Source organism: Pleurodeles waltl, chromosome 1_2 (genome assembly GCF_031143425.1).
Source record: "Pleurodeles waltl isolate 20211129_DDA chromosome 1_2, aPleWal1.hap1.20221129, whole genome shotgun sequence".
Classification (NCBI taxonomy): Eukaryota; Metazoa; Chordata; class Amphibia; order Caudata; family Salamandridae; genus Pleurodeles; species Pleurodeles waltl.
In genome coordinates, this window is record NC_090437.1 from 799,755,867 (window position 1) to 799,783,675 (window position 27,809).

A 27,809-nucleotide genomic window follows, 5' to 3' on the forward strand; every position below is an offset into this window, starting at 1 on the left:
CATATCTGCACACAAAGTAGTTTAGTTCAGTGCGAAGGACTACTGATCAATGTGCACTTTTTTAGACCAAAAAGTGTTTTGTATTTTGCCATTGTTTGTTATAATGATGTGGGCCCGACAGCTCCCACAAAAATAAAGCTTTAGAAAAACCATGTCAAAACAAGACTCTCATAAACAAATCCAAAAGGCTAACCACTAATGTTGGATCTTTTGGCTTTGCCAATGCTTCTTCATTTTCAAGTTTCCCATAATCTTGTTAAAAATGATTTCACTGACTTTCAGTTATGAATATTTTAGAATGTATCAACACATTTTACCAAATGATCCTTCAAAGAAATGGTACCTAAAATTTCACAGTAGTTTAGCAAAACATATTTTTCCTAGTATCATTTTTTGTGAACTTTTTATTTTGAAAGCAAAGAACAAAGAATCAAACTTGCTTCAACCTTCTTCAAATATTTGCATCTGACCGGAGAGCATTCTGGGAGCATTATACATAGCTTCATATTACTGAACTTTGCAAACATCTGTACACATTTTTATTATGGAACCACTCTCAGTAGTGCAGTCTGAGCTTACAACATTTCCTTAGAGCGTTCACCCTAATAATAAAGGCTTTTAATTAATGAACCAATAATACAAGCTTGAACAGCATTGACATATGAACGCAAATATTACCGTAACTTCAGACAATGCCCTTTCCTGATCCATAATGTTGTACTGTAAACTGGCAGCCTAAGTGTGTGTGCTGCAGGGGGTTGGGTCTACATGTCCTAAGGACAAACCAGATCTGAAAAAAAGTTGTCCTTGACGCTAAACAAAATGTTCTGTGCATCGGGCTATAGGAATTCAACACATACCCCTACTTTCATGTAATTTAAATATTTTAAAGGTGCATTGCTTTGCTATAGTGTTATAACTGTAATACTGGTATTTTCAGCAAAACACATTTTCCACACCGTTTGTTGAACCAAGTAGCATTCCCTTTACATAAAAGGTATTGACTAGAATTTATTGTTAATTATTTGCTTATTTTCAGGGCAGTGTTGAGCTTATATATTGGGGTTTTTGTTTAGTGTTTTCGTAAAATAGTGTTGATTCATTTGAGGTATATTTGTGTCAGTACACTTTTATAACTTACCCTGAAAGTATCTACATTCTGATTCTGGCTCATAACTTTGGGTTAGCCAAGTTTTTCCTCCACTTGCGGTGATTCAGTTTCACAGAGATAAATCTGCTGTTTCCATTTTTGCAGTGCAGCAAGTTGATGAAGGCAAAGGACACTGTCACCCAGTGTTTGTGTTTTGAGTTCAAAATATGAAAATATTTTATTTACAATTTCTGTTGACTTTAAGATAGAGCACCCACTACAGTGGTGTTACCTTGAATTACTTCCTTGTTGCATTGTACATGGTATACTATATGGACTGTTTGCTAAACATTTGCAGATATTCCTTTTAAGCTGATATTACAAAACAACAATATTTTTTTCTAAGCTGAAAATAATTTTAGTTAGTATACTGAAGAAGTTACTGATAAACCATTCTGTTGAAATTCACAGTTATTATTCAAGTGAGTGAAAGTGCCAAATTGTAGAAGTAGGTTTGGAAATAACTTTTTGTGCTCATAAACTTTGGTTTACAGGAGCGCTTGCTGGATTGATAGACATTGCTGCAGATTGGCTCACCGACCTGAAAGAAGGGATTTGCCTGGAGGCTCTGTGGTTCAACCATGAGCAGTGCTGCTGGGGATCCAATGAGACAACGTTCGAGGAGAGAGGCAGATGTCCGGCGTGGAAAACCTGGGCCGAACTTATAATTGGTGAAGAACATGTAAGTTTACCCTGAACAATATTTTACAAGACAACTTTGTATGCTTTTGTTTTCAACATTCACGAGAGATCAATGAATAGACCAAATGTGTATGTTTATAAAGTACCTACAACTGTTGGTTAACTGGTGAAAAGCAGATATCATCATTACCACAGCCTCTCTCAATTAGCCAATCTGTTTTGTTCTTTATTTTGTAATTCCATATGAGAACATATGCAGTGTTACATTTTCATCTAACTATTGCTTTGGAGTGGTATGATCATATAAATGGTGCTACTTGTGATCTCCTGGCCAAGTTTGCAATCTCAATTTATGCACTCCTGTACCTCCCCCTCAGCGCAACAAAAAGAATCAAGCACAAAAGTAACCAGTAACAAAATAACTGGAAAGGACATTCCCGATTAGAATGATGCAGGCTAGTGAGGAAGTCTATAAATTGACATCATGAGAAACAAAAATGATGCTAGAGACAAGTAGAGAAAGCGACTGTTACTCAGCAGTGGACAACATCTACCTCCCAGGATCATCTACACCTCACCTCTGAATGGGCAAGGCTGCCTTGAGGGTGGGCCGAGGAAGGGTGCACAGTTGGAGCACACAGATAATTGGATTAGTTGGTAGGCCTAAAATGCACATTCTGTTTTATCATAGTTGCCCACAGCTACATGGTAAAGGAGTGAGAGGGTTAAATAAAGAAACTGGATTGAGGGGTAGAAGGTGCTTGTGGTCTGTGGATTCTGGTAAAATCTGGTTGCACAGAAAATGGCAGAAGTGACTGCTGACTGAGGAAACCTTGCCTAGAAGATACAGTGGGACCAGTAGAATCTCAAAATCTGTACTCTAGCAAGACTGAAAGGGACCTGACATACTCATGGAGTCTATCGAACAATGTTGATTCACAGCTGGGAAACATGCCCCATTCATGAATCATACCTCTGTGCAGATGCACAGCAGCATTGATGATTTTGTTCCGATCTGTCACCCTGTTGACAGGAGTGGAAGAGTGACTGACTCCTCCAATACCTCCTTACAACACTTATTCTTTGAATGTCCAAGAAACCTCACAGGCTTCCCATTTGCCACACTGCCTTATCACAATATGCTCCAGGAGAGAAGTTGAGTTGACTAGACTAACCTAACCTCTACTGGCACAGCAGCAGATTAGACCGCCTTGAAGAAAGGCAGACAAAAGCTATGTACCTAGCTGGAAGCAACATATGCATCTGCTGCGCTTAAATATTTGTCAACTTACAGTCAATCTGCTCCATCCAGCACTTCATGGTAGCCTGGGCAATCAGCATATTCGCCTCTAGACCCTGAGGACAGGAAGCTCTAGACACATAAAGCCTCCAGGCATGGCACATAGACACTAGGACCCGCATGGAAGAAAGCCTATTGTGGCTTCCTGCTAAACTGTGAAATGTTTACGCCTGCAGGCGATATTGACTTCACCAGGAATCTGAGGATTATGGAGGATAGCAGCAAACAAATGGAAAGATGTATGTAAGTGGTATTTTTACAGTACAAAGCTATGCAAAAGGCAGCAAAATGCTGTAAAGGGTCAAAGACAAACATAAAGTTAACAAGTGGTAAGAGAGGTAGCTAGTTTGTAGACTGTTAATGCTTTTTGATTAATGTTATTCAAAGAAGTGCTTTCTAAATTGGGGCAGCGTTAGCACAGCCCTGATGAATGCAAGTCTTTTGGTCAGATCCGGGAGGGCATAAATGGAAAAGACTGGCTTCCTTGTTATTTCCTTATTAAACTTGTTAGTCTGCAGTCTAAATGTGTCCTGGTTGCTGTTGTGCTGACAACAGCAGAGATGGTGAACTTGTCTCCAAGATCAGTAGGGAATGCTAATTGTGATGGCTTTGTAAATGATGGTATTAGTTTTGAACAGTATGTAGTCCGGCAATGGTAGCCAGTGGAGTACCTCCAGATTGGGGCTGTTGTCATGTTTTTTCAGTCTCTGGATAAGACAAGCTGTGGGCATGTAGGATGCTCTTAAGAGATGCCAGAATGGAGTTTGGGAGGCCATGAAGCAGGGTGTTGCCACTATCCAGTTGTAAAAGTACAAAGGCTTGAACCGCAGTTCTGAAGTCACTTTCTGGAAGACTGTGGGCCTGATTACGACCTTGTCGGATGGGATACTCCGTCACCACCGTGACAGATATCTTGTCCACCGTATTACACGTTCCATCATATTCTGTGGAACTTGTAAAACGTCGGGCGGGATATCTGTCACATTTATGACAGAGTATCCCATCCGCCAAGGTTGTAATCAGACCCTCAGTTTCACTTTCTTTGGAAACAGGCTGTGTATGTCTTTTGACAGTGTGTTCTTTGAGGGTCAGATGGGTGTCTAGGGGGAATCCAAGTGACTAGGAAATCAGTGAAAGTTGATGTATGCAGCAGTCTTGGCAAACAACAGGAATTCTTTCTCAGGTTGACTTTCAGGTAGGTGCTAGATATCCAAGTTTGGATGATGTACTGACAGTGTTAAGGGCATTGTTGGAAAAGATAGTGAGAGAACCCATCATGGATCACCTGGCTCTACCTAAGATACTTAAATGAGTGGTCAAGATTTGGAGTACAGACAATGCAGCACTCCCTGCTGGCTTAAACAGCATGAGAGAGACGGAGATATGGCATGTTTAAAAGTGAACCCACAGACACCCCACCTTTCGGCCATACCCTGTGAAGTCTTCTCCACACAATGATACAGCAGCCTATCATGCCATCATACAAAGAGCAGTGGAATATCACAAGGTTAAGATGCATGTTTCAGAACAGGAAGATGACTTCATATTGAAGCCATTTCAAAGGCTGAGCTGGCAGTGCAATATTTACTAATGCTCAAAAGCATTATAAAAGTGTAAAGCAGCCCTGCAGAACCCAGTATACATATGCAGTCATGTCCCACCAGAGTCCCTCTTGGTGCTGCATGCAAAGACATTCACTTGGGCTATGTGTGGTGACACCCCTCTACCAAACAAGGAGAATATGAAGATAGAGGCTGCAGGAAAGTGGTTGACAGTGGGAACCACATCTCAATGGCACATCAATAACTATGTCGGCTTGCTCTTCAGATGCAGTCGCCACCAATGGGAGGAAAATCCAGGTGCATTCGCCACTAATGGGAGGAAATGGAAGCACCCATTAAGCACGCTGTAGAAGCAGAATAAAGGCATGGGAATTTGTGCAGGAAGGAGAGGTAATTTCGTATGTAAATATTAGTTGTGCCATAGATGCTGCTGGCAGTGCCTCATGGAAGACCCTTGTGTTTGTCTCCCATGTGTTTGTGTAAAAGAAATGCAAAACTTAAGGGTGTCTTGATTGATACCAGAGGTTCAACAACACTTAATCCCACTAATTGTGATGGGGAATAAATACCCTTTTGGCCATGAAGTAGATGTTACACACTACAATATCAGCTGCAAAACGTAGGGTTTTGTCGGATCCAAATGCAGCCAAAGGAATAGGCTCCGGACAAAGCGCAGCACAGTTCTTGCTGGAAGGCCAAACCATCAAACCCTACACCAAAGGTGGATATTGTGGTGGCAGCTGTGAAAAATACAATGGTGACCCAAAGCTGGGGCTCCGCAGCCAAAGACAAACAACTTAACGCAGATTCTCACGAATCATACAACACCTGTTGGGGGAGGCATAGGGGTATATCTTCCCCGTGCCCAACTAAGGTAGCTGTTGAGGTAGAGACCACTTTGGTTAGACACGTTTTTTCAGCCACCGTACCCTTTTGTGTTATTCTAAGGAATAACCCTAGGCAAGGGGATGCTATCCATTGTAGCTATTGCTTGGTGTTTCACACCATGCCATCCAGTATCCCACCATACCTGCACATGGTCAACCAGGAGCGCCTTAGGCTGTTATGAGAGGAAGTGCAGTTATTACTGCAGTGGGGAGCAATATAACCTGTTTCACAACATATTAGGGGCAATGGCTTTTACTCTCCCTACTTCCTTACCCCAAAAAATGATGGAATACTAAGGACTTACCGCCATTTAAGTAGTACTTCATCTCCAGGCACTTTAAAATAATAACTCTGAGGACATAATTCGACTGCTTTGCATAGGGGACTGCTTGGTGACCCTTGATCTCAAGGATTCCTTCTTCTGCATTTGCATTCACCTTCCACATCATTAGTATTTGAGGCTTGTGGTAGGTGCAACCATTACTAATTCAAAGTTTTACCTTTTGGGGGTCATAACAACACTAGGAGTGTTTGTTTACCAAATGTCTGGCCATGATGATGGCAGTTTATTTCTGTCACAACTTCATTCAGCAACAGTCAACAGCACTGCCTTGCTTGCGCTCAACAAACTGGGTTTCTCCTCCACAAAAAAGGCTTCATAGTTAGTGGTAAAAGTTGCACCTCTTTCCTCAACAAACACAACCTTTCTTGGGAGTCACGCTGAACACGCCGACAGGCAAATCCTATCCCAACACCATGTGAGTGACAACATTTCAAAAGCTGCTTCCATTTTACCAAACGTTGCATCCTCTGACAGTCAGAATGATCCAAAATTACTGGGAATTATGGCATCCTGCATTGCAGTAGTCCTAAGTGTACATTTTCACATGTGCCTATTACAAGAATGTCTCGCCTGGCAATAATCACAAGTGACCAGTCAGTGGGAAGATCTAGTGTTGATTGAGCGCAGTGTACAGCACAAATCTAGTGTTGATAGAACACAAATTAAAATGGTTGAACAAGAACTTGTTACTGGGCAGGTCTTTTCTCAACCATCAGCCTCAAGTGATCATTATAGTAGACACCAGTGGCGAGCACATTTGGGCAATCTAACAGTTCGATGGCATGTGTAGCTGCAGATACACATGCTTTGCATAAGTCCGGGATCTAGTGTTGGGCTCGGAGTGTTACAAGTTGTTTTCCTTCAAAGAAGCTTTTTCGAGTAACGAGATCGAGTGACTCCTCCTCTCGGTTATAGTGCGCATGGGCATCGAGTCCTTTGCTATATGGTTTTCTTTCCGCCGTCTGGTTCAGAAGTGTTCCCTCTAGCTCTGGTAGATCTCAGTTCGGTACTATCTGAACTTCTCTATCTTTCCTTTATACGTCAGTATTGTTTTCAAATGTGTTTTCCATACTACGCTCGATCCGATTGTAGCGTCGGAATTGATTAAAACGCCCTTTCGGGCGCCGGTGCGCTTCTCGGGTCTACTGCGTCACAGGCTCCTGGATCGTATTCCGTTTCGATTCTGCCCTCAGTGCCACGCTAAGTTCCCCTACACCGACCAGCACTCGGTGTGTAACCTCTGCCTCTCTCCGGACCACAAGAAAGAAACCTGCGAGACATGCCCATTCTTCCGCTCCAAGAAACCTCTGCAGGATCGGAGAGTGCATTGGCTGATGATGGCATTGAAGTCGACCAAACTAACTCCTGACATTTTTGGTGAAGAACAGGCGCAGACTGCGGTTTCCATCGCAGACTCCGATTCCGACCATGACTCAGATGTTGACAGCCAAGTTATTCCTGCGGCGCAGTGCATGAATACGACAGTCCCTTCCCATCACCAAAAACATCCAAAAAAGTCAACTCCAATGGTCTTGGGTCCACCACTGCTTACCGGCCATGGTCGGGCCCGAAAGTTACATCTCGACAACCGGCCCTCGGGTTGGACGTCGAAGAAGAGCAAAATGCGTTTGACTGAACAGGCTGCCATGCCTATTTCGGGATCGAGTTGCAAGGCGGAAGCTTCCACTTTGGAACCGAAACGTTTGCATACCACCTCGGAGCCAAAACAGCCAAGCTCCTCTTTGGAGCCGAAAAAGCTCCCATCTTCTTCAAAGTCCACATTTTCAGCCCGATTAAAGTAGTCAATCACCACGTTTTCGGAGCACACAACTATAGAAAGCAAATATGTTCCATCTACAGAGGAATCAGCAGACATTAGGCCCATTCTTGAAGTGATGGACCGTAACCAACGGAAAGCTGTCTTTCCAAGAGAGTTTGGAACCTGGGCCTTCACCTGGGAAAATACTTAAGCACAAGGAGAAACCAAAGACAGTACAACAGTCTTCTCCACCGCATTCTCCTTTGCTTCCCACTTCTCTACCACCTCAGACTCCGCCACCACCACCTTTACCCTCACAGTATTCTATGCAGTCTCCTGTTTCTTCACATGGGGATTATATGGGCGACAATACTTACAATGTAGACCCATGGGATGTATATGATTCCGACCCTATGCCATCTAATGACCCTGATCTATATCCCACTTAGCCATCTCCACCAGAAGACACCACAGCCTATAATCAGGTGATTGCTAGAGCAACCACATACCACAATGTGCAGCTGCACTCTGAGCCCATAGAGGATGACTTTCTATTCAACACCCTATCCTCTACACTTAAACAGTACCAATGTTTGCCAGTGCTACCAGGCATGCTGAAACATGCTGATGATAGTTTTAAAGAACCAGCAAAGGCTAGAGTACTCACACAGGGTGGACAAACAATATAAAGCCGCACCATCAGATCCACTCTTTATAACACAAGAATTGCCACCTGATTCCAATGTTTTCAGTGCAGCTAGAAAGAGGGCAAACAGTCCGTCCACAGGGGACTCCTCCCCCGATAAAGAAAGCTGCACATTTGGTGCAGCAGGCAAAAGAGTGGCGTCTCAAGCTGCAAATCAGTGGAGAATAGCCAGGTATGACAGGGCCCATTGGGACAAGATGCAGGAGTTGCTCCAGAACACCAAAAAAGGACACAGCAGGTAGTGGCAGAAGGACAACTATTGCCAACAGTCAAATTAGATCTGCTCTAGGTGCAGCAGACACTGCAGCTAGGGGTATAAATACTAATGTTATGATCAGGAAGCATGCTTGGTTGCAGTCCTCAGGATTCAAACCTGAGCTACAGCAAGCGGTCCTTAATATGCAGTTTAACAAACAGCAGCTATTTGGACCAGAGGTGGATACCACTATTGAAAAATTAAAAAGGACTCCGATACTGCAAAGGCCATGGGTGCCCTTTACACAACACCTTTTCGCAAGCCCCAATTCAGAGGGGGGTTTAAACACCAAACATAAGAGGCCTCTACATCCCAACAAAAACAGGCACAACAGTATTATTCTAGGTGATCTTTCAGAGGATCCTATAGGGGACACAACTTTAGAAGTAGGGGCAAATCCACTGCCATAAGAGGTGCCTCCACCTCATCAAAGCTGTGACTTTCTCTGCATCCCCGCACAGCACATATCTCCTGTGGGAGGAAGACAGCAACATTTCTACCAACAATGGCACAAAATTACATCAGATCAAACTGTACTGTCAATTATACACAATTTGTATTGCCTAGAACTCATCTCCACTCCACAAAATATTCCCCCTGCCCCCCCCCCCCCCCCCAACATACACAGGCTTTCTCCGGAACACATTGTTCTGCTAAAACAAGAGGTAGAATCACTTCTACTCAAAGGTGCAATAGAGGTAGCACCTATCATTCAACAAGGAACTGAAGTATATTCTCTATACTTCCTCATACCAAAAAAGGATGGCACTCTCAGACCGATCCTCGATCTCAGACCTCTCAATCAGTACATCCTCTCAGAGCATTTCCACATGCTCACTCTTCAGGATGTCATCCCTTACGAAAACAAGACATGACAGCATTGGATCTAAAAGATTCTTACTTCCATACTCCCAAAATCCAGCACTCTGCATATACTTTAGGTTTGTGATAGCAGGCACTACAAATTCAAAGTGCTACCCTTTGGAGTAACAACAGCACCAAGGGTATTTATGAAATGCCTAGCAGTAGTTGTAGCATACCTCAGAAGACAGTATATATACATCTTTCCCTATCTGAACGACTGGCTCATAAAAGCCCGCACCATCCAAACCTGTCAACAACACACACAATACACAATCAATACCCTATACAGTCTAGGGTTCACAATCAATTACCAAAAGTCTCACCTTCAGCCAGCGCAAATACAACCATATCTGGGAGCAATTCTGAACACTCAGTCAGCATTAGCCTACCCAATCCCACAAAGAATTCAAGCGTTCCACAGTCTCATATCTCAGCTACAATACAATCAAACGTACACAGTAAGGTTTATTATGAAACTTTTTGGAATGATAGCATACTGCATATCAATAGTGCCCAAAGCACGTCTAAACATGAGACCCCTGCAACAGTGTCTTTCACAACAATGGTCTCAGGCACAAGGTCAGCTTAATGATCTAGTGTTGTTTGACCACCAGACTTACAACTGTCTGCAATGGTGGAGTCACACTAACTTATCAAAAGGGTGGCCATTTCAGGACCCTGTGCCACATACCATAATCACCACAGATGCATCAATGACAGGTTGGGGAGCCCATCTCAACAGTCCGACTGTACAGGGAGAATGGGACTCAATCCAGCAGACTTACCACATAAACCACTTGGAATTGCTGACAGCGTTTTTAGCACTCAAAGCATTCCAGCCAAAGCTCACACACAAGACAGTGTTGATAAGGACAGACAACATGACAACAATGTATTATCTGCAGAAACAGGGGGGCACACTCATCTCAATTGTCCCATCTAGCACAGACCGTTTGGAAGTGGGCAATTCACAATTGCATTCAACTATTAGCAGAGTATATCCCAGGGATACACAACCAACTAACGGACCTCTTAAGCAGGGCGCAGAAACAAATACACAAATGGGAGATTCACCCACAAGTAATTCAACAGTCCTTTCACATGTGGGTAACACCAAACATACACATCTTCGCAACAAGCGAAAATGCAAAATGCCCAAACTTCGCAACCAGGTACCCACACCCTTGATCCAAGAGCAATGCTCTATGGATCAATTGGTCAGGGATATTTGCTTACGCTTTTCCCACTCTCTCACTAATTCCATTTCTGGTCAACAAGATCCATCACGCTTCCCTCACTATGATACTCATAGCTCCCATGCACATCAACACTGGTACACAACACTAACACTATTGGATCTATCTGTAGTGCCACATCACAAGCTCCCAAACAGACCAGACCTATTGACTAAAAACAAGGGTCAGATCAGGCATGCCAATCCAGGTAGTATGCTCAACCTGGCGATTTGGCTCCTGAGGTCATAGAATTTGGATATCTACAGCTTCCATCAGAATGTATGGACATTCTAAAGGAAGCACGTAAACCTACAACCAGGCAGTGCTATGCAGCTAAATGGAAACGTTTTGTTAATTACTGTCAACCCAAAAATATTGATCCACTTAAAGCATCAGTACAGGATATTGTATGTCATTTGCTTTACTTACAAAAAGCAAGTCTTGCATATTCATCTACTAAAATTCATTTAACAGCAATATCAGCATACCTCCAAAACAGACAGCATACTTCTCTGTTTAGAATTCCTGTCATAAAAGCTTTTGTGGAAGGCTTTAAAAGAGTTATTCCACCTAGAGCTCCACCAGCTCCTGCCTGGAATCTTAACATTGTGCTCACAAGGCTTATGGGTCCATCATTTGAACCACACATTCTTGTGCTCTTCAGTGTCTTTCATGGGAAGTTGCTTTCCTGGTATCAATTACTTCCTTAAGGAGAGTTAATGAAATTCAAGCATTCACTTCAGAAGAATATTTCTTCCAAATTCACAAACACAGAAGAGTACTTGGGACAAATCCAAAATTTCTACCCAAAGTGGTTTCACCATTTCACATCAATGAGTCAGTGGACTTTCCACAGCCAGATTCAGTTGCTGAAAGAGCTCTACACACTCTGGATCTCAAAAGAGCTCTTTTATACAGAACAAAAGATTTCTGAAAAACTAAACAACATTTTTTAGCTTTTCAGTAGCCTCATAAAGGTAATCCTATTTCAAAACCAGGATTGGCCAGATGGATAATAAAGTGTATTCAAACGTGCTATCTTAAAGCAAAAAGGCAACTATTAGTAGCTCCTAAAGCACACTCTACTAGAAAGAAAGGAGCTTCAATGGCTTTCTTAGGAAATATACCAATGGCAGACATATGCAAAGCAGCCACATGGTCCACACCACACACATTTACTAAACACTACTGTGTGGATATGCTATCTCACCAACAAGCAAATGTTGGTCAAGCAGTGCTTAAAACACTATTTCAAACTACTACAACTCCTACAGGCTAGCCACTGCCTGTTTTAGGAGGGGACTGCTTTTCAGTCTGTGCAAAGCATATGTAGCTGCAGCTACACATCCCATCAAACAGAAAATGTCACTTACCAAGTGTACATCTGTTTGTGGCGTGTTGTGTTGCAGATTCACATGCGCCATTCCTCCTCCCCGGAAGCTTGTAACCATTGTGGTATTTTCTTTATGTAAATATGTGTTCGATGGCATGTGTAGCTGCAGATACACATGCTGTGCACAGTCCGCCATCTGGTGTTGGGCTCGGAGTGTTACAAGTTGTTTTTCTTCGAAGAAGTCTTTTCGAGTCACGAGACCGAGGGACTCCTCCCATTTCGACTCCACTGCGCATGGGCGTCGACTCCATCTTAGATTGGTTTTTTTCCGCCATCGGGTTGGGACGTGTTCCTTTTCGCTCTGTGTTTCGGATCGGAAAGTTAGTTAGAATCTCGGAAAAAAATCGTCGGTATTGTTTGCGTTCGGTATTGGGTTAGTTAGAACAAATCGACACCGAATTTTGAAGAGCTCCGGTGGCCCTTCGGGGTTTTTTCGATCCCCCGTCGGGGCCTGGTTGGCCCGGCCACGTGCGACTTCAAGGCTGATGGAACGGACCCCATTCCGCTTCTGCCCAAAATGCCATAACAAGTATCCGTATACGGATCAGCATCTGGTCTGTAACTTGTGCTTGTCCCCCGAGCACAAGGAGGATACTTGTGAAGCCTGTCGAGCGTTTCGGTCGAGGAAGACGCTGAGAGACCGAAGAGCCAGGAGACTACAAATGGCGTCCACGCCGACAGGTCAAGAACGTTTCGAGGAGGAAGAAGAAGCTTTCTCCATCCACGAGTCGGATTCTGAAGAACTCGACGCCGAAGAAACACCCCAAACCGTGAGTAAGACGTTGAAAATCAAGACTCCCGAGAAGTCCACAAAAGCCCAGGGGACGCCACCGCCAACAGGCCATGGCTTAACCCGAAAACTAGGTGACCGATCCAAGGCACCGAAAAAGGGCATGCTGGTGTCGAAGTCATCCGACTCCGGTCGAGATACCGCCACACAGCAACCTCGGAGCCGACACAGCGGCTCCGAGAAACTTCGGCACAGAGACAGCGGCACCGAAGAATTTCGGCACCGAGACAACACGCCGAAAACAAAGAAGGTTTCTTCGGAGCCTAAAAAGACTTCCGAAAAGGTTTCGGTTCCGAAACATCCAGCATCGGAGCCGAAAACTAGTTCCTATACAGAGGAACAAGAATTAACCTCCCAATTACATAGATTTGGAGAGGAGCTTCAAGCTGTAGAGCCTGACTACACGCAAAGAAGGCTTCATATTCATGAGGACACAGGGAAGATAACCACTCTTCCCCCAATCAAAATAAAAAGGAAACTTGCCTTTCAACAAAAGGACAAGCAACCACAGGCAAAAGTGGCAAGGAAAACAACCCCACCACCGTCTCCACCACCATCAATACATGCATCACCAGCAACAACTCCACCACTGATGCACTCACCAGCTCATACTACAATGAGTCAGGATGATCCCGATGCATGGGACCTTTACGATGCTCCAGTGTCTGACAACAGCCCAGACTCCTATCCCACAAAACCGTCACCACCTGAGGACAGTACATCCTACACACAGGTGGTCGCAAGGGCAGCCGAATTTCACAACGTCACCTTACATTCTGAACCAATTGAGGATGACTTTCTGTTTAACACCCTATCCTCCACCCATAGCCAGTACCAAAGCCTTCCTATGCTCCCAGGAATGCTAAAACATTCAAAACAAATATTTCAGGATCCAGTTAAAGGCAGAGCCATAACTCCAAGGGTGGAGAAAAAGTACAAGCCAACGCCAACAGATCCAATCTATATTACAACACAACTAACACCAGACTCAGTAGTTGTCGGGGCAGCTCGTAAGAGAGCCAACTCTCATACCTCAGGAGACGCACCACCTCCAGACAAGGAGAGCCGCTAATTTGATGCTGCGGGAAAAAGGGTTGCAGCACAAGCAGCTAATCAATGGCGTATTGCCAATTCCCAAGCACTTCTGGCAAGATACGACAGAGCTCAATGGGATGAAATGCAACATTTCATCGAACACTTACCCAAGGAGTTCCAAAAAAAGAGCGCAACAGGTGGTAGAAGAGGGACAAAGTATCTCAAATAATCAGATACAGTCTTCCATGGATGCAGCAGATACAGCTGCAAGGACAATAAACACTGCAATCACGATACGAAGGCACGCATGGCTGCGCACTTCAGGGTTCAAGCCGGAAATCCAACAAGCTGTGCTCAATATGCCATTTAATGAACAGCAATTGTTTGGGCCGGAGGTAGACACTGCCATTGAGAAACTCAAAAAAGACACCGATACAGCCAAAGCCATGGGCGCACTCTACTCCCCGCAGAGCAGAGGCACATTTCGAAAAACACCTTTTAGGGGAGGGTTTCGAGGTCAACCCACAGAAACCACAACCTCACAAACAAGACCTACTTACCAGGGTCAATATCAGAGGGGAGGTTTTCGGGGGCAATATAGAGGGGGCCAATTCCCAAGAAATCGAGGAAAATTCCAAGGCCCCAAAACTCCTCAAAATAAACAGTGACTCACAAGTCACACAACCCCATCACATAACACCTGTGGGGGGAAGACTAAGCCAATTTTACAAAATTTGGGAGGAAATAACAACAGACACTTGGGTCTTAGCAATTATCCAGCATGGTTATTGCATAGAATTTCTCCAATTCCCTCCAAACATCCCACCGAAAACACACAATATGTCAAAACAACATATAGATCTTCTAGGACTAGAAGTTCAAGCATTGCTACAAAAGGACACAATAGAATTAGTACCAAATCTACAACAAAACACAGGAGTTTACTCACTGTACTTTCTAATACCCAAAAAGGACAAAACTCTGAGACCAATACTAGATCTCAGAACACTAAATACCTACATCAAATCAGACCACTTTCACATGGTCACGTTACAAGACGTAATCCCACTGCTCAAACAGCAAGATTACATGACAACATTAGACCTAAAAGATGCGTATTTCCATATACCAATACATCCTTCACACAGGAAATACCTAAGGTTCGTATTCCAAGGAATACATTACCAATTCAAAGTGTTGCCATTCGGAATAACAACTGCACCAAGAGTTTTTACAAAATGCCTGGCAGTAGTAGCTGCACATATCAGAAGGCAGCAAATACATGTGTTCCCGTACTTAGACGACTGGTTAATCAAAACCAACACGCTAAGACAGTGTTCACAGCACACAAAATATGTCATACAGACCCTTCACAGGCTAGGTTTCTCCAGCAACTACGCGAAGTCACACCTTTTGCCGTGTCAAACACAGCAATACTTAGGAGCGACAATCAACACAGCAAAAGGGATTGCCACTCCAAGTCCACAAAGGGTTCAAACATTTCACAAGGTAATACAGGCCATGTATCCAACACAAAAGATACAAGTCAAAATGGTAATGAAACTCCTAGGCATGATGTCTTCATGCATAGCCATTGTCCCAAACGCAAGATTGCACATGCGGCCCTTACAACAGTGCCTAGCATCACAATGGTCACAAGCACAGGGTCAACTTCTAGATCTGGTGTTGTTAGACCGCCAAACATACATCTCGCTTCTATGGTGGAACAGTACAAATTTAAACCGAGGGCGGCCTTTCCAAGACCCAGTGCCACAATACGTCATAACGACGGATGCTTCCATGACAGGGTGGGGAGCACACCTCAATCAACACAGCATCCAAGGACAATGGGACATACATCAGAGGCAGTTTCACATAAATCACTTAGAACTGTTAGCAGTATTTCTAGCGCTGAAAGCATTTCAACCCATAATAACCCAAAAATACATTCTTGTCAAAACAGACAACATGACAACAATGTATTATCTAAACAAACAAGGAGGGACACACTCGACACAGTTGTGCCTCCTAACACAAAAAATATGGCTTTGGGCGATTCACAACCACATTCGCCTAATAGCACAATTTATTCCAGGGATTCAGAACCAGTTGGCAGACAATCTCTCTCGAGATCACCAACAAACCCACAAATGGGAAATTCACCCCCAAATACTAAACAATTACTTTCAAATTTGGGGAACACCTCAAATAGATCTATTTGCAACAAAGGAAAACTCAAAATGCCAAAACTTCGCATCCAGGTACCCACAAGATCAATCCCAAGGCAATGCTCTATGGATGAACTGGTCAGGGATATTTGCGTACGCTTTTCCCCCTCTCCCTCTCATTCCATATCTAGTAAACAGGTTGAGTCAAAACAAACTCAAACTCATACTAATAGCACCAACATGGGCAAGGCAACCTTGGTACACAACACTACTAGACCTTTCAGTAGTACCTCATGTCAAACTACCCAACAGACCAGATCTGTTAACACAACACAAACAACAGATCAGACATCCAAATCCAGCATCGTTGAATCTAGCAATTTGGCTCCTGAAATCCTAGAATTCGGGCATTTAGACCTCACACAGGAATGTATGGAGGTCATAAAACAAGCTAGAAAACCTACCACTAGACACTGCTATGCAAATAAGTGGAAAAGATTTGTTTATTACTGCCATAATAATCAAATTCAACCTTTACACGCATCTGCAAAAGAAATAGTAGGATACTTACTACATTTGCAAAAATCTAACCTAGCTTTCTCTTCCATTAAAATACATCTTACGGCAATTTCTGCTTACCTACAAATTACGCACTCAATTTCATTGTTTAGGATACCAGCCATAAAGGCGTTTATGGAAGGCCTAAAGAGAATTATACCACCAAGAACACCACCAGTTCCTTTGTGGAACCTGAACATTGTCCAAACACGACTCATGGGTCCACCTTTTGAGCCCATGCACTCTTGTGAAATGCAACACTTAACGTGGAAAGTTGCATTTTTAATTGCCATCACATCTCTAAGAAGAGTGAGTGAAATTCAAGCATTTACCATTCAAGAACCATTTATTCAAATACACAAAAATAAAGTTGTTCTACGGACCAATCCTAAATTTTTACCAAAAGTAATCTCACCATTCCACTTAAATCAAACGGTAGAATTACCAGTGTTCTTCCCACAGCCAGATTCGGTAGCCGAAAGAGCACTACATACATTAGACATCAAAAGAGCACTAATGTACTACATTGACAGAACAAAACTAATTCGAAAGACAAAACAACTATTTATCGCCTTTCAAAAACCTCATACAGGAAATCCAATTTCAAAACAAGGCATTGCTAGATGGATAGTTAAGTGCATTCAAACCTGCTATCTTAAAGCTAAAAGAGAACTGCCTATTACACCAAAGGCACACTCAACCAGAAAGAAAGGTGCTACCATGGCCTTTCTAGGAAATATTCCAATGAACGAAATATGTAAGGCAGCAACATGGTCTACGCCTCATACATTTACCAAGCACTACTGTGTAGATGTGCTAACTGCACAACAAGCAACAGTAGGTCAAGCTGTATTAAGAACATTATTTCAAACTACTTCAACTCCTACAGGCTGAACCACCGGTTTTGGGGAGATAACTGCTTAATAGTCTATGCACAGCATGTGTATCTGCAGCTACACATGCCATCGAACGGAAAATGTCACTTACCCAGTGTACATCTGTTCGTGGCATTAGTCGCTGCAGATTCACATGCGCCCACCCGCCTCCCCGGGAACCTGTAGCCGTTTAGAAGTAGATCTTAAACATTTGTACATTTGTAAATATATTACTTAAAACTTTATTACAGGGAGTGCAGAATTATTAGGCAAATGAGTATTTTGACCACATCATCCTCTTTATGCATGTTGTCTTACTCCAAGCTGTATAGGCTCGAAAGCCTACTACCAATTAAGCATATTTGGTGATGTGCATCTCTGTAATGAGAAGGGGTGTGGTCTAATGACATCAACACCCTATATCAGGTGTGCATAATTATTAGGCAACTTCCTTTCCTTTGGCAAAATGGGTCAAAAGAAGGACTTGACAGGCTCAGAAAAGTCAAAAATAGTGAGATATCTTGGAGAGGGATGCAGCACTCTTAAAATTGCAAAGCTTCTGAAGCGTGATCATCGAACAATCAAGCGTTTCATTCAAAATAGTCAACAGGGTCGCAAGAAGCGTGTGGAAAAACCAAGGCGCAAAATAACTGCCCATGAACTGAGAAAAGTCAAGCGTGCAGCTGCCACGATGCCACTTGCCACCAGTTTGGCCATATTTCAGAGCTGCAACATCACTGGAGTGCCCAAAAGCACAAGGTGTGCAATACTCAGAGACATGGCCAAGGTAAGAAAGGCTGAAAGACGACCACCACTGAACAAGACACACAAGCTGAAACGTCAAGACTGGGCCAAGAAATATCTCAAGACTGATTTTTCTAAGGTTTTATGGACTGATGAAATGAGAGTGAGTCTTGATGGGCCAGATGGATGGGCCCGTGGCTGGATTGGTAAAGGGCAGAGAGCTCCAGTCCGACTCAGACGCCAGCAAGGTGGAGGTGGAGTACTGGTTTGGGCTGGTATCATCAAAGATGAGCTTGTGGGGCCTTTTCGGGTTGAGGATGGAGTCAAGCTCAACTCCCAGTCCTACTGCCAGTTCCTGGAAGACACCTTCTTCAAGCAGTGGTACAGGAAGAAGTCTGCATCCTTCAAGAAAAACATGATTTTCATGCAGGACAATGCTCCATCACACGCGTCCAAGTACTCCACAGCGTGGCTGGCAAGAAAGGGTATAAAAGAAGGAAATCTAATGACATGGCCTCCTTGTTCACCTGATCTGAACCCCATTGAGGACCTGTGGTCCATCATCAAATGTGAGATTTACAAGGAGGAAAAACAGTACACCTCTCTGAACAGTGTCTGGGAGGCTGTGGTTGCTGCTGCACGCAATGTTGATGGTGAACAGATCAAAACACTGACAGAATCCATGGATGGCAGGCTTTTGAGTGTCCTTGCAAAGAAAGGTGGCTATATTGGTCACTGATTTGTTTTTGTTTTGTTTTTGAATGTCAGAAATGTATATTTGTGAATGTTGAGATGTTATATTGGTTTCACTGGTAATAATAAATAATTGAAATGGGTATATATTTTTTTTTGTTAAGTTGCCTAATAATTATGCACAGTAATAGTCACCTGCACACACAGATATCCCCCTAACATAGCTAAAACTAAAAACAAACTAAAAACTACTTCCAAAAATATTCAGCTTTGATATTAATGAGTTTTTTGGGTTCATTGAGAACATGGTTGTTGTTCAATAATAAAATTAATCCTCAAAAATACAACTTGCCTAATAATTCTGCACTCCCTGTATGTACATACGCATTCACTCCATTGCATGGGCACTATTACTAGCATACACAACTCCTACCTCACCCTCTGCGGGCAAAACAATCTAAGATGGAGTCGACGCCCATGCGCAATGGAGTCGAAATGGGAGGAGTCCCTCGGTCTCGTGACTCGAAAAGACTTCTTAGAAGAAAAACAACTTGTAACACTCCGAGCCCAACACCAGATGGCAGACTGTGCACAGCATGTGAATCTGCAGCGACTAATGCCACGAACAGATGTACACTGGGTAAGTGACATTTTCCATATACATTGCATGGACATTTTCTTTTCTTACTATATATATGTACAAATACCTTTCTTCACTCCTTCACCCTGCGAGGAAACAATTTAACAAAGGACTCGATGCCCATGCGCACTATCACTGAGAGGAGGAGTCACTCAATTTTGTGACTCGAAAAAGCTTCTTTAAAGAAAAGCAACTTGTAGCATTCTGAGCCCAACACTATATGGCGGACTTATGTAAAGCATCTGAATCTGCAGCACTACATGTCACGAACAGATGTACGCTGGGTAAGTGACATTTTCCTTTCAAGGCAAGGTCTCCACAACAACAAACTATACATAAGTCAGCTGGATCTTATAGCAGTACAGCTTGCACTACAGGCATTTTATACAATGATCCACAGGAAAATAGTACTCATATGAACAGACAAAATGCTCACCATGTGTTACATCCACTGTCGTCCCAGGAGCAGACAATATGGTGCTGAGCCATCCTTCATCGGGTCTTTTCTGCTGAACCATAACTTTGCTGACCTGCTAAGCACAATGCATCATCAAACTAACGAATAGCAGATGAAGGCTCAGATACATCAATAATACTTTCACCAATGGGAGGCACCCGCGGACAATCTCAATGTCACTCCGAAAATGTAAAATGCGTGAACTACACGTTCAGGTACCTACAGTACATGGACAGTGCTGTATGTATAGACTGGTCAGAGGATATTTGCCCACACTTTTTCTCTACTTCCACTGATCCAGTGCTTAGTAAGTAAAATGAGACTGGTGCTGTTGCAGCTCATTCTCATCAAACTTTGAAGTGTGAGAAAGCCCTTTTACCCAGTAGTACTAAACATGTCTGTTAGTCCTCTGAGCCTCAAGGTGGTCTCCCCCCAAACATCTTGCCTTCCTCTTCCAATTTTACTGATTTTGTTTTTGCTGGCCTTGGGACTCTACCACTGCAAACCAGTGCTAAAGTACATGTGCTCCCTCCTTAAAACATGGTAACGTTGGCTCATCCCCGGTTGGTATATTTAATTGGCTTATAAGTCCCTAATAAAGTGGTCCTACGTGTGACCTGGATGTGTAAATTAAATACTGCTAGAGGGCCTGTAGCACTGATCGTGCCACCCATTTAAGTAGCCCTTTAAATACGTATCAGGCCTGCTATTGAAGCCTATGTGTGTGCAGTTTTAAACTGCTATTTCGACCTGGCAAGGTGATCCTTTTGCCAGTTCCAAACTTTCCTTTTTTAATACATGTTGGTCAGCACTGTGGAAGACCTTGGACAGCCCAGAAGGCAGGATGCAATGTATTTAAAAGGTAGGGCATGCACTTTTAAGTTTTACATGTCCTGGTAGTGAACAGCTCTTAAATTATTTTTTCACTTTTGCAAGACTTGCCTCTCCCATAGGATAATTTTGGAGTTACTTTATTGTATTTTATAAGTGTAATTCCCAAATGTGAAGAGTTAATCAGATCATGTTTGGTGTCTCCGGAATCACAGTTTAAAATCCTAATCTATGGTGAAGTCAGTTTTTGACTTGCAGTTCTAAAAATGCAACTTTTAGAAAGTTGCCATTTTCATGCCTGTACCCTGTCTCTGGTCACATAACTGGATGTAGCTGACAGCTGGACTTTGTGTATTCATCCTAGACAGCCACACACAACTGGGAGCTTAGATGAGCGTGGATGGGCCATCACTAGCAGGATGGGAGGGATGAGTTGGGCACAGCCCCACTTACACCTGAATAGGCTTTGCCCTGCCTCCAAATGAAGGAGTGCATACACTCTGGAGTTAGTCTGGAGCCAGGACAGGGAAAGCAAGGGTTCTTGGGGACTTTGAAGGGAAACCTCTAGAAGCTTCTCCCTCCACTTTAAAGGCACTGGATCCCAAATACCACCACTTCAGTACACTTCTGGACCTATGGATACTCTGACAGTAAGAAGGACTGCTTGCTGCTGAAGGACTATCACTCTGCTGGGCTACTGCCCTGCTTTGCTGACCTGACACCCTCCAGCCTGGGAGAGAAGGACATTTCTTGAAACCAGAATCCCAGAGTGACTCCAAAGGCTAGTTGGTTGTCCTCCTGACTTGAGCCTTGGGAACAGGAGACTCCAACAACCTTGCACCTCACCTGGAACTATGTCATCTGTGAGTCTACACTGCAAGCTGGTGCTGCCCCATCCCTTGACCCTTGGAAGGGGGCCTATGATGCTATCCCAGTGAAACTGACACATCTCCTCTGATGGGTGATGCAACCCCGGGCAAAACTGACATTGCTGCTACTACATGGATTGGAACGGTGTCAAATACCCACATTGTGGCCCATTGCTGCAGTGGAGCCACCAGTGCACTGCATATTCTTGGTGCAGGCCTTTGCATCCCTTTTTGATGGCAGACTCGATGATGATGCTGAACTATGTCTCACAGCCTCCTCTGAACTGATGCTTTGCCCTGACTGTGCGACGCATTCCTGACGCTGGATTTCGCATCAGAAACTCTCATCAGTGGGATCTTTGACAATGATTCAACAGGACCTCTCACTACAACCTCGCCTGTATTTTGGAACCAACTCATAGATTCGGCTGCGCAACTCACCATCGATGTGGATCCTCGCAACGCTCCTCAGACTAGGATTGAATGTACTTTGTTCAGCAGGCCTAACTGGGGTCTCTGTAGTCAGCCTGCAATTCATAGCAGTCAGCCTGAACGTGTGACCAGATATCCACAGTTGATGCTTTACGTCTTTTGGTGCTATTTCTACTAAAATCTTTAAAATCTTGAAAATTTTATATCTCCGGTTCTACTGATTGGATTTCTTTTTTTTTTTTGGTCTTATTTTATTTACTCTGTTGTGGGCTCCTTTTGTGGTGTGTTTTCAATGTTTCTGTTTCAAGTGTTACACAAATACTTTACTTATTGCCTCTGAATTAAGCTGACTGCTCTATGCCAAGCTACCCAAGCACCTAGCGCAGGTTACTTTAGGGTTTACTTGTGAATTCACCCTGAGAAAAATTGTGGTTGCTGTTTGAGAATAGTTTCACCCTCCAACCAGTAATCTAGGGCCTTAAAATGTCAGTATATCCACACACAAAATTAGCTCTTCATAGAGACCTACTCGCACACCATCTGTGTCAGCTACATTACACCAGTTTCAAGGAGTTTAACCTTGTGATTTGGCTCCTGAAGTTTTAGAATTCTGGTACCCTCAACTGCTACAAGAATGCATGCTCATTCTTAAGTATGCTCATAAGCCCACTAAAAGGTCTTGCTACAAATCATACTTTAAAAGATTTGTTCACTGCTGTAAGTGCATAGGTAAACAGTCCTGACATGCTTCAGTACAAGACATTTGTTAACTTCCGCTCCTCTAAAAAGCAGAATTAGCATACACCCCGATTAGAGTTCATTTGGCATCTGCATCAGCTTACATATGTAATAGGTAACACCAATCTATAGCCAGCACCTTCCGTTTTTTTGTTGATTGGTTACTTGTTAGTATTTATACACCAGTTGTGAAAGCATTCTAGGGGTCCTCCCTACGATAACCCCACCAGTTGCTTCATGGGATCTTAATATTGTACTCACAAAGCTCATTGACGCGCCTCTGAGTCGATGCACTCATGAGCATTACAAGTGGCTTTACTCATCTCTTTTTATGAAGTATTATTGAGTTGCATGCCCTAACAGTGTAGGAACCTTTCTTAAAGGTGCATATAGATTGGGTTGTCCTTAGTACAAACTGCTGTTTTCTGTCTAAGTTCATTTCCCCATTTCACGTTAAACCATTGACTTGCCTATTTTCCTTCCAACCCTGCCTTCATTTGAAGAAAGGGCCTTGCACACATTAGATGCTAACAGAGCACTGTTAATTGATCATACAAAACCAATCAGGAAAACTTTTTGTAGGTCTTGCTAAGCCCCACTCAAGGTAATCTATTTCCAAGTTGAGCATTGCAGCATGAATAATTAAGTGCATATTGTACTAAGGGTACATTGTGCTTATGAAAAGGAGACAGTATTGCTTTCCTAGACAACATTCCATTTGCAGATAGTTTGGAATGCTGCAGCTTAGTCCACTACTGAAACTTCCACAAATCATTATTTTGTCAACATGCATTCCCGTTAGGAGGCTCAGGGTTGAGCAAACGTTCCCTAAAACTTTGTGTCATACATCAACTGCTGGCAAGCCACCACTTATGGAGGAGGATACAGCTTTTTAAGTTTTGCCTGCACAACGCTTGTGTTGTGCTTGCGAAGTCTTACGTTACTGAAAATACAATTCCTTAAAGGGACTTAAGACCCACCCCTACTTTGCCCCTCATTTACCTGAACTTCCAGTTTGTTCATTCAAATGATGCTCCAAGATTGCTTGAATTTACTTGCTTTTTATTGGCTAGCAGGTCACTCACTTCCTTCTCTTCTGCTCTTCTGTTCTACTTTCTGTTCTGTTTTGCCTTCACATGGAGCGTGGCCAAAGTACACCTTCAGGTTTTTGTTGATTGTTTACTTGTTAATATTTATACGCAAAGAGATTAACTGATGCAAATCACTTTGCGTCGAAATGTGTGTAAACATGTTGGCCATCTTGCAATGGGGTGTCGAGTGCAGATGTAAAGCAAGCAGCGAATGGGCTCATGTATTGTGTTTTTCATTACTTAATAATAATATTTCTGATGAATAACAGTTGTAAATATCAACATTATTTGTGTGTCCTTTCTTAAATTACCACCCACTTGTTTAAAAAAAAAAAAGTAATTTGTATAATTGGGCAACGTTTTATTTTGAATTGTTATTCTCTCGGTCACTTACTCACTGTCACAAGTGAAGTTATCCTGCAGGCACTAGGGTCATGATTTGAATGGTGCAGCAGGTGCAATATTACCGGGAACAAAAGTTGTCATAGCTCCTCTAAACACCAAATATTGCAATTATTTACTACTCAACAGGTAGTCACAAGTACAGTTATCTTACAGGCACTAGGGCAATGATTTGAATGGTGCAGCAGGTGCAGTGGCACCAGGGCCAAAAGTTGACCGAACTTCTCTCAACACTGGATGTTGCTATATTTACTACTAAACAGGCAGTCACAAGTGCAGTTACCTTGCAGGCACTAGGGTCATGATTTTAGTGGTGTAGTAGGTGCTGTGACTCTGGGGCAAAAAGCGGTAGGAACCCCTCTAAACACCAAATATTGCTATATTTTACTACTAAGTAGACAGTCACAAATGAAGTTACAGTGAAGGCGCTAGGGTCATAATTTCAATGGTGCAGTGGCACCAGAACCAGAAGTTGTCATAACTCCTCTTAACACCAAATATTGCTATATGTTAATACTAAACAGGCAGCCACAAGTGCAGTTATCTTGCAGGCACTAGGGTCATGGTTTTAATGGTGCAGCAGGTGCAGTGGCACCGGTACCATGAGGTGCCAGAACCCCTCTAAACACAGATTATTGTTACATTTTACTACTGAAGAGGCAGTCACAAATGCAGTTGCCTTGCAGACACTAGGGTCGGGATTTTAGTGGTGCAGCAGGTGCTGTGACACCGGGGCCAAACCTCTAGGAACCCCTCTAACCACTAAATATAGATATATTTTACTACTAACCAGGCAGTCACAAGTGCAGTTACCGTGCAAACAATAGGATCATGACTCCAATGGTTCAGCAGGTGCAGTAGCACTGGAGCAAAAGTGTCTTAGTTCCTCTAAATACCAGATATTCCTATATTTTACTGCTAAACAAGCAGTCACAATTGCGGTTACCTTTCATTTAAGAGGGGCATGATTTCAATGGTGCAACAGGTGCAGTGACATTTCACACACTACACATTGCTATGCTCTAATACAATGCCTTATTAAATGAGGTACAAATTACAAGTTTGGAACCCAGGGATATTAATTCAACATACAACACAACATAAACAACTAATATCAGTTTATCAAATTTAAAATAAATTATTATAACCTTTTTCTAATATTTATATTCCAGTTAGTAAGATAAAATGCAAAAGGAAAAACAAATGCAAAACCCATTGGCTTTGCCAGTGCTTGTTTATCTGTGCAACACATGCTGCCACAGAAAACATTACTTACCAGTAACGACCAGTTTGCAGCTTATACTGCTGCATTCTCATGTGCCCTCTCACTGCCCTGGATGCAAGATTATAGTACAATAGGTTTTAAAAAAACTATTTTTATTATTAGAAATACAAACAAGACAAGTGTGTGATGTAGTCTTAGCCTCCATGTTGGTCTAATACAGTTGTGTTTCGTCAGTGCCCATCCTCCCGACCTCTCACGGCCCTCCCTCGAGCCATTTCCCTTCCCCTGCTCCCGGTCTTCTCCCAGCATGGCTTTTACGGTGTGTTGTAATCCTCGGGTCCTCCTCTGTTGCTACTGTACATAACCCTCCACTGTGGGAGTTCCATTTCCCCCAGATCTTGCGCCATTTTTGTTAGCAACCCCTCCCCTCATAAATCACTTTCTCTGCCAACATACACCAGTCTAAGTCACGTTTCCAGTCCTCCACCTCGGGTCGGTTGGGGGACCTCTATGTCCATGCGATGTTACGCTTTGCTACTATTGAGCCTATCCTCATCCTAATGTGATCCATGTTGGCTATTTCCAGGTCACCCTTTATATTTAGAATACACCATCTGGGCTGAGGCTCCATGTTGCTTCCACATACTACATTTAGGCAGGACACTACTGCCAACCAAAAACTCTCTATCTTTGGACAGTCTCATAGCATGTGGTAAAAAGTCCCTTGTTGGCTACAATTTCTGGAGCACAAAGGTGAGGCTCCCTTTCCCATCTTGGCTATTTTTGTACATGCATAATAACTCCTGTGAAGAATTCTCAGCTGTATTAATCAGAACCTCACTCGCAACCCTACCTCCACGGAGATGCGAAGGCCTCTTGCCATTCTTTCTCATCCAATTCCCCCGCATCTTGTACCCAGCGTGTTTTTAAGTCTTTGCCTTTATCTGGTAAGTTACTGAGTATTTACGATATGTGAGAGAGGCTGCTTTTTGGGGTAAATGTTGAAGTAGTAAACTATCTTCTAGCGGGGATGAGTCAGGAGGGTCCTTTCCTCTGGATGGTACTTTATTGAGTGCATGTCTGATTTGGAGGTAGCAATATGTCTCTGTGGGCCAACTGAAATTCCGCCTGGAGATTCATAAAGGGAATGACTCCCCCTTCCACCCACAGGTCTCCAACTTTTGTGAGACCAGTAAGATTCAAGTTCTTAAATCCCTGTTGTGTTGCAGTGTGCCCAGCGCTGCGGTGACCCACAAGGGGGTGTTTGGTGTAATGACGTTGTTCCAACCCAGTATCTACAGTGTCTCGTGCCAGAGGTGTAACGTAAGCGATGTCGGAACCTGGAATGTCTGCACTCCTCGTCCATCATATAGAGCCTGGAGGGTTCCTCCAGGCTGCATTGCTTCCCCATGCATATGGTATGCCAGTTCCGATTCCAGCTGGAAGACCCACTGATTAATAATCCCCCATCAAACCATCTTCTTGTAAGCTTGGCTACTGCTATTCGAGCCTGTCCCCCATCCCCCAGGAGTGTACGTAGATCCTGATCAATGGATTCGAAGTACGAGGCCGGGACCTGGTATGGGGTGTTTTGAAGTATATAGAGGAACCGGGGTAGGGCCATCATTTTAAACAAAGCTGCCCTTCCCAAAAGTGACAACGGCAGGGAGTGCCATTGCTCGACATCCCCCATAATCCGTCGTAGTGGAGGCTCTAAGTTCTGGGTGTAAAAGCTAGTGGCTGTTCCCGTTATAGTGACACCCAGATATTGAACCCTTCTGTGGCAATCCGGGCATCACAGCCAGTCGGTAGACATGGGGATGGGCCATATAATATATAAATCACTGACTTGTCCCAATTAATAGTGTAGCCTGAGTATTGACGGAAGAGTGGAAGTATGTGCATCACCCTGTCCAGGGAGGAATTTGGCCCCAAAATGTATAGTAGGATTTCATCGGCATGTAGTTATATCCTATCTTTCCATCCCTCTGACCGCCACAGGCCTTTGAACAGCGGGTCACCACGTATCCACTCGACCAGTAGTTCCAGCACCATTGCAAAGATCAAGTGGGATAGCGGGCATCCCTGTCAAGTGCCACGCCAAAGATTAAAGTCCAGTGATGTGCATTGGTTAATGACCACCTGTGCCAGGGGCTCGGTATA

The 27,809-nt window shown here is 43.4% G+C and overlaps 1 protein-coding gene across 8 annotated transcripts in view; it reads left to right on the top strand.

The window, feature by feature from the left end:
• CLCN3 (chloride voltage-gated channel 3) overlaps nucleotides 1-27,809 on the top strand; it is a 517,267-nt gene that overhangs the window by 303,006 nt on the left and 186,452 nt on the right. For all 8 annotated transcript variants that reach the window (XR_011205536.1, XR_011205538.1, XM_069244222.1 and 5 more), the window contains one exon: nucleotides 1,645-1,832. Coding sequence is in view for 6 of the 8 variants with exons in the window: in XM_069244222.1 (XP_069100323.1) it covers nucleotides 1,645-1,832 (188 nt within the window). In the remaining 2 variants the exon portion in view is untranslated. The remainder of the gene's footprint in view (nucleotides 1-1,644; nucleotides 1,833-27,809) is intronic.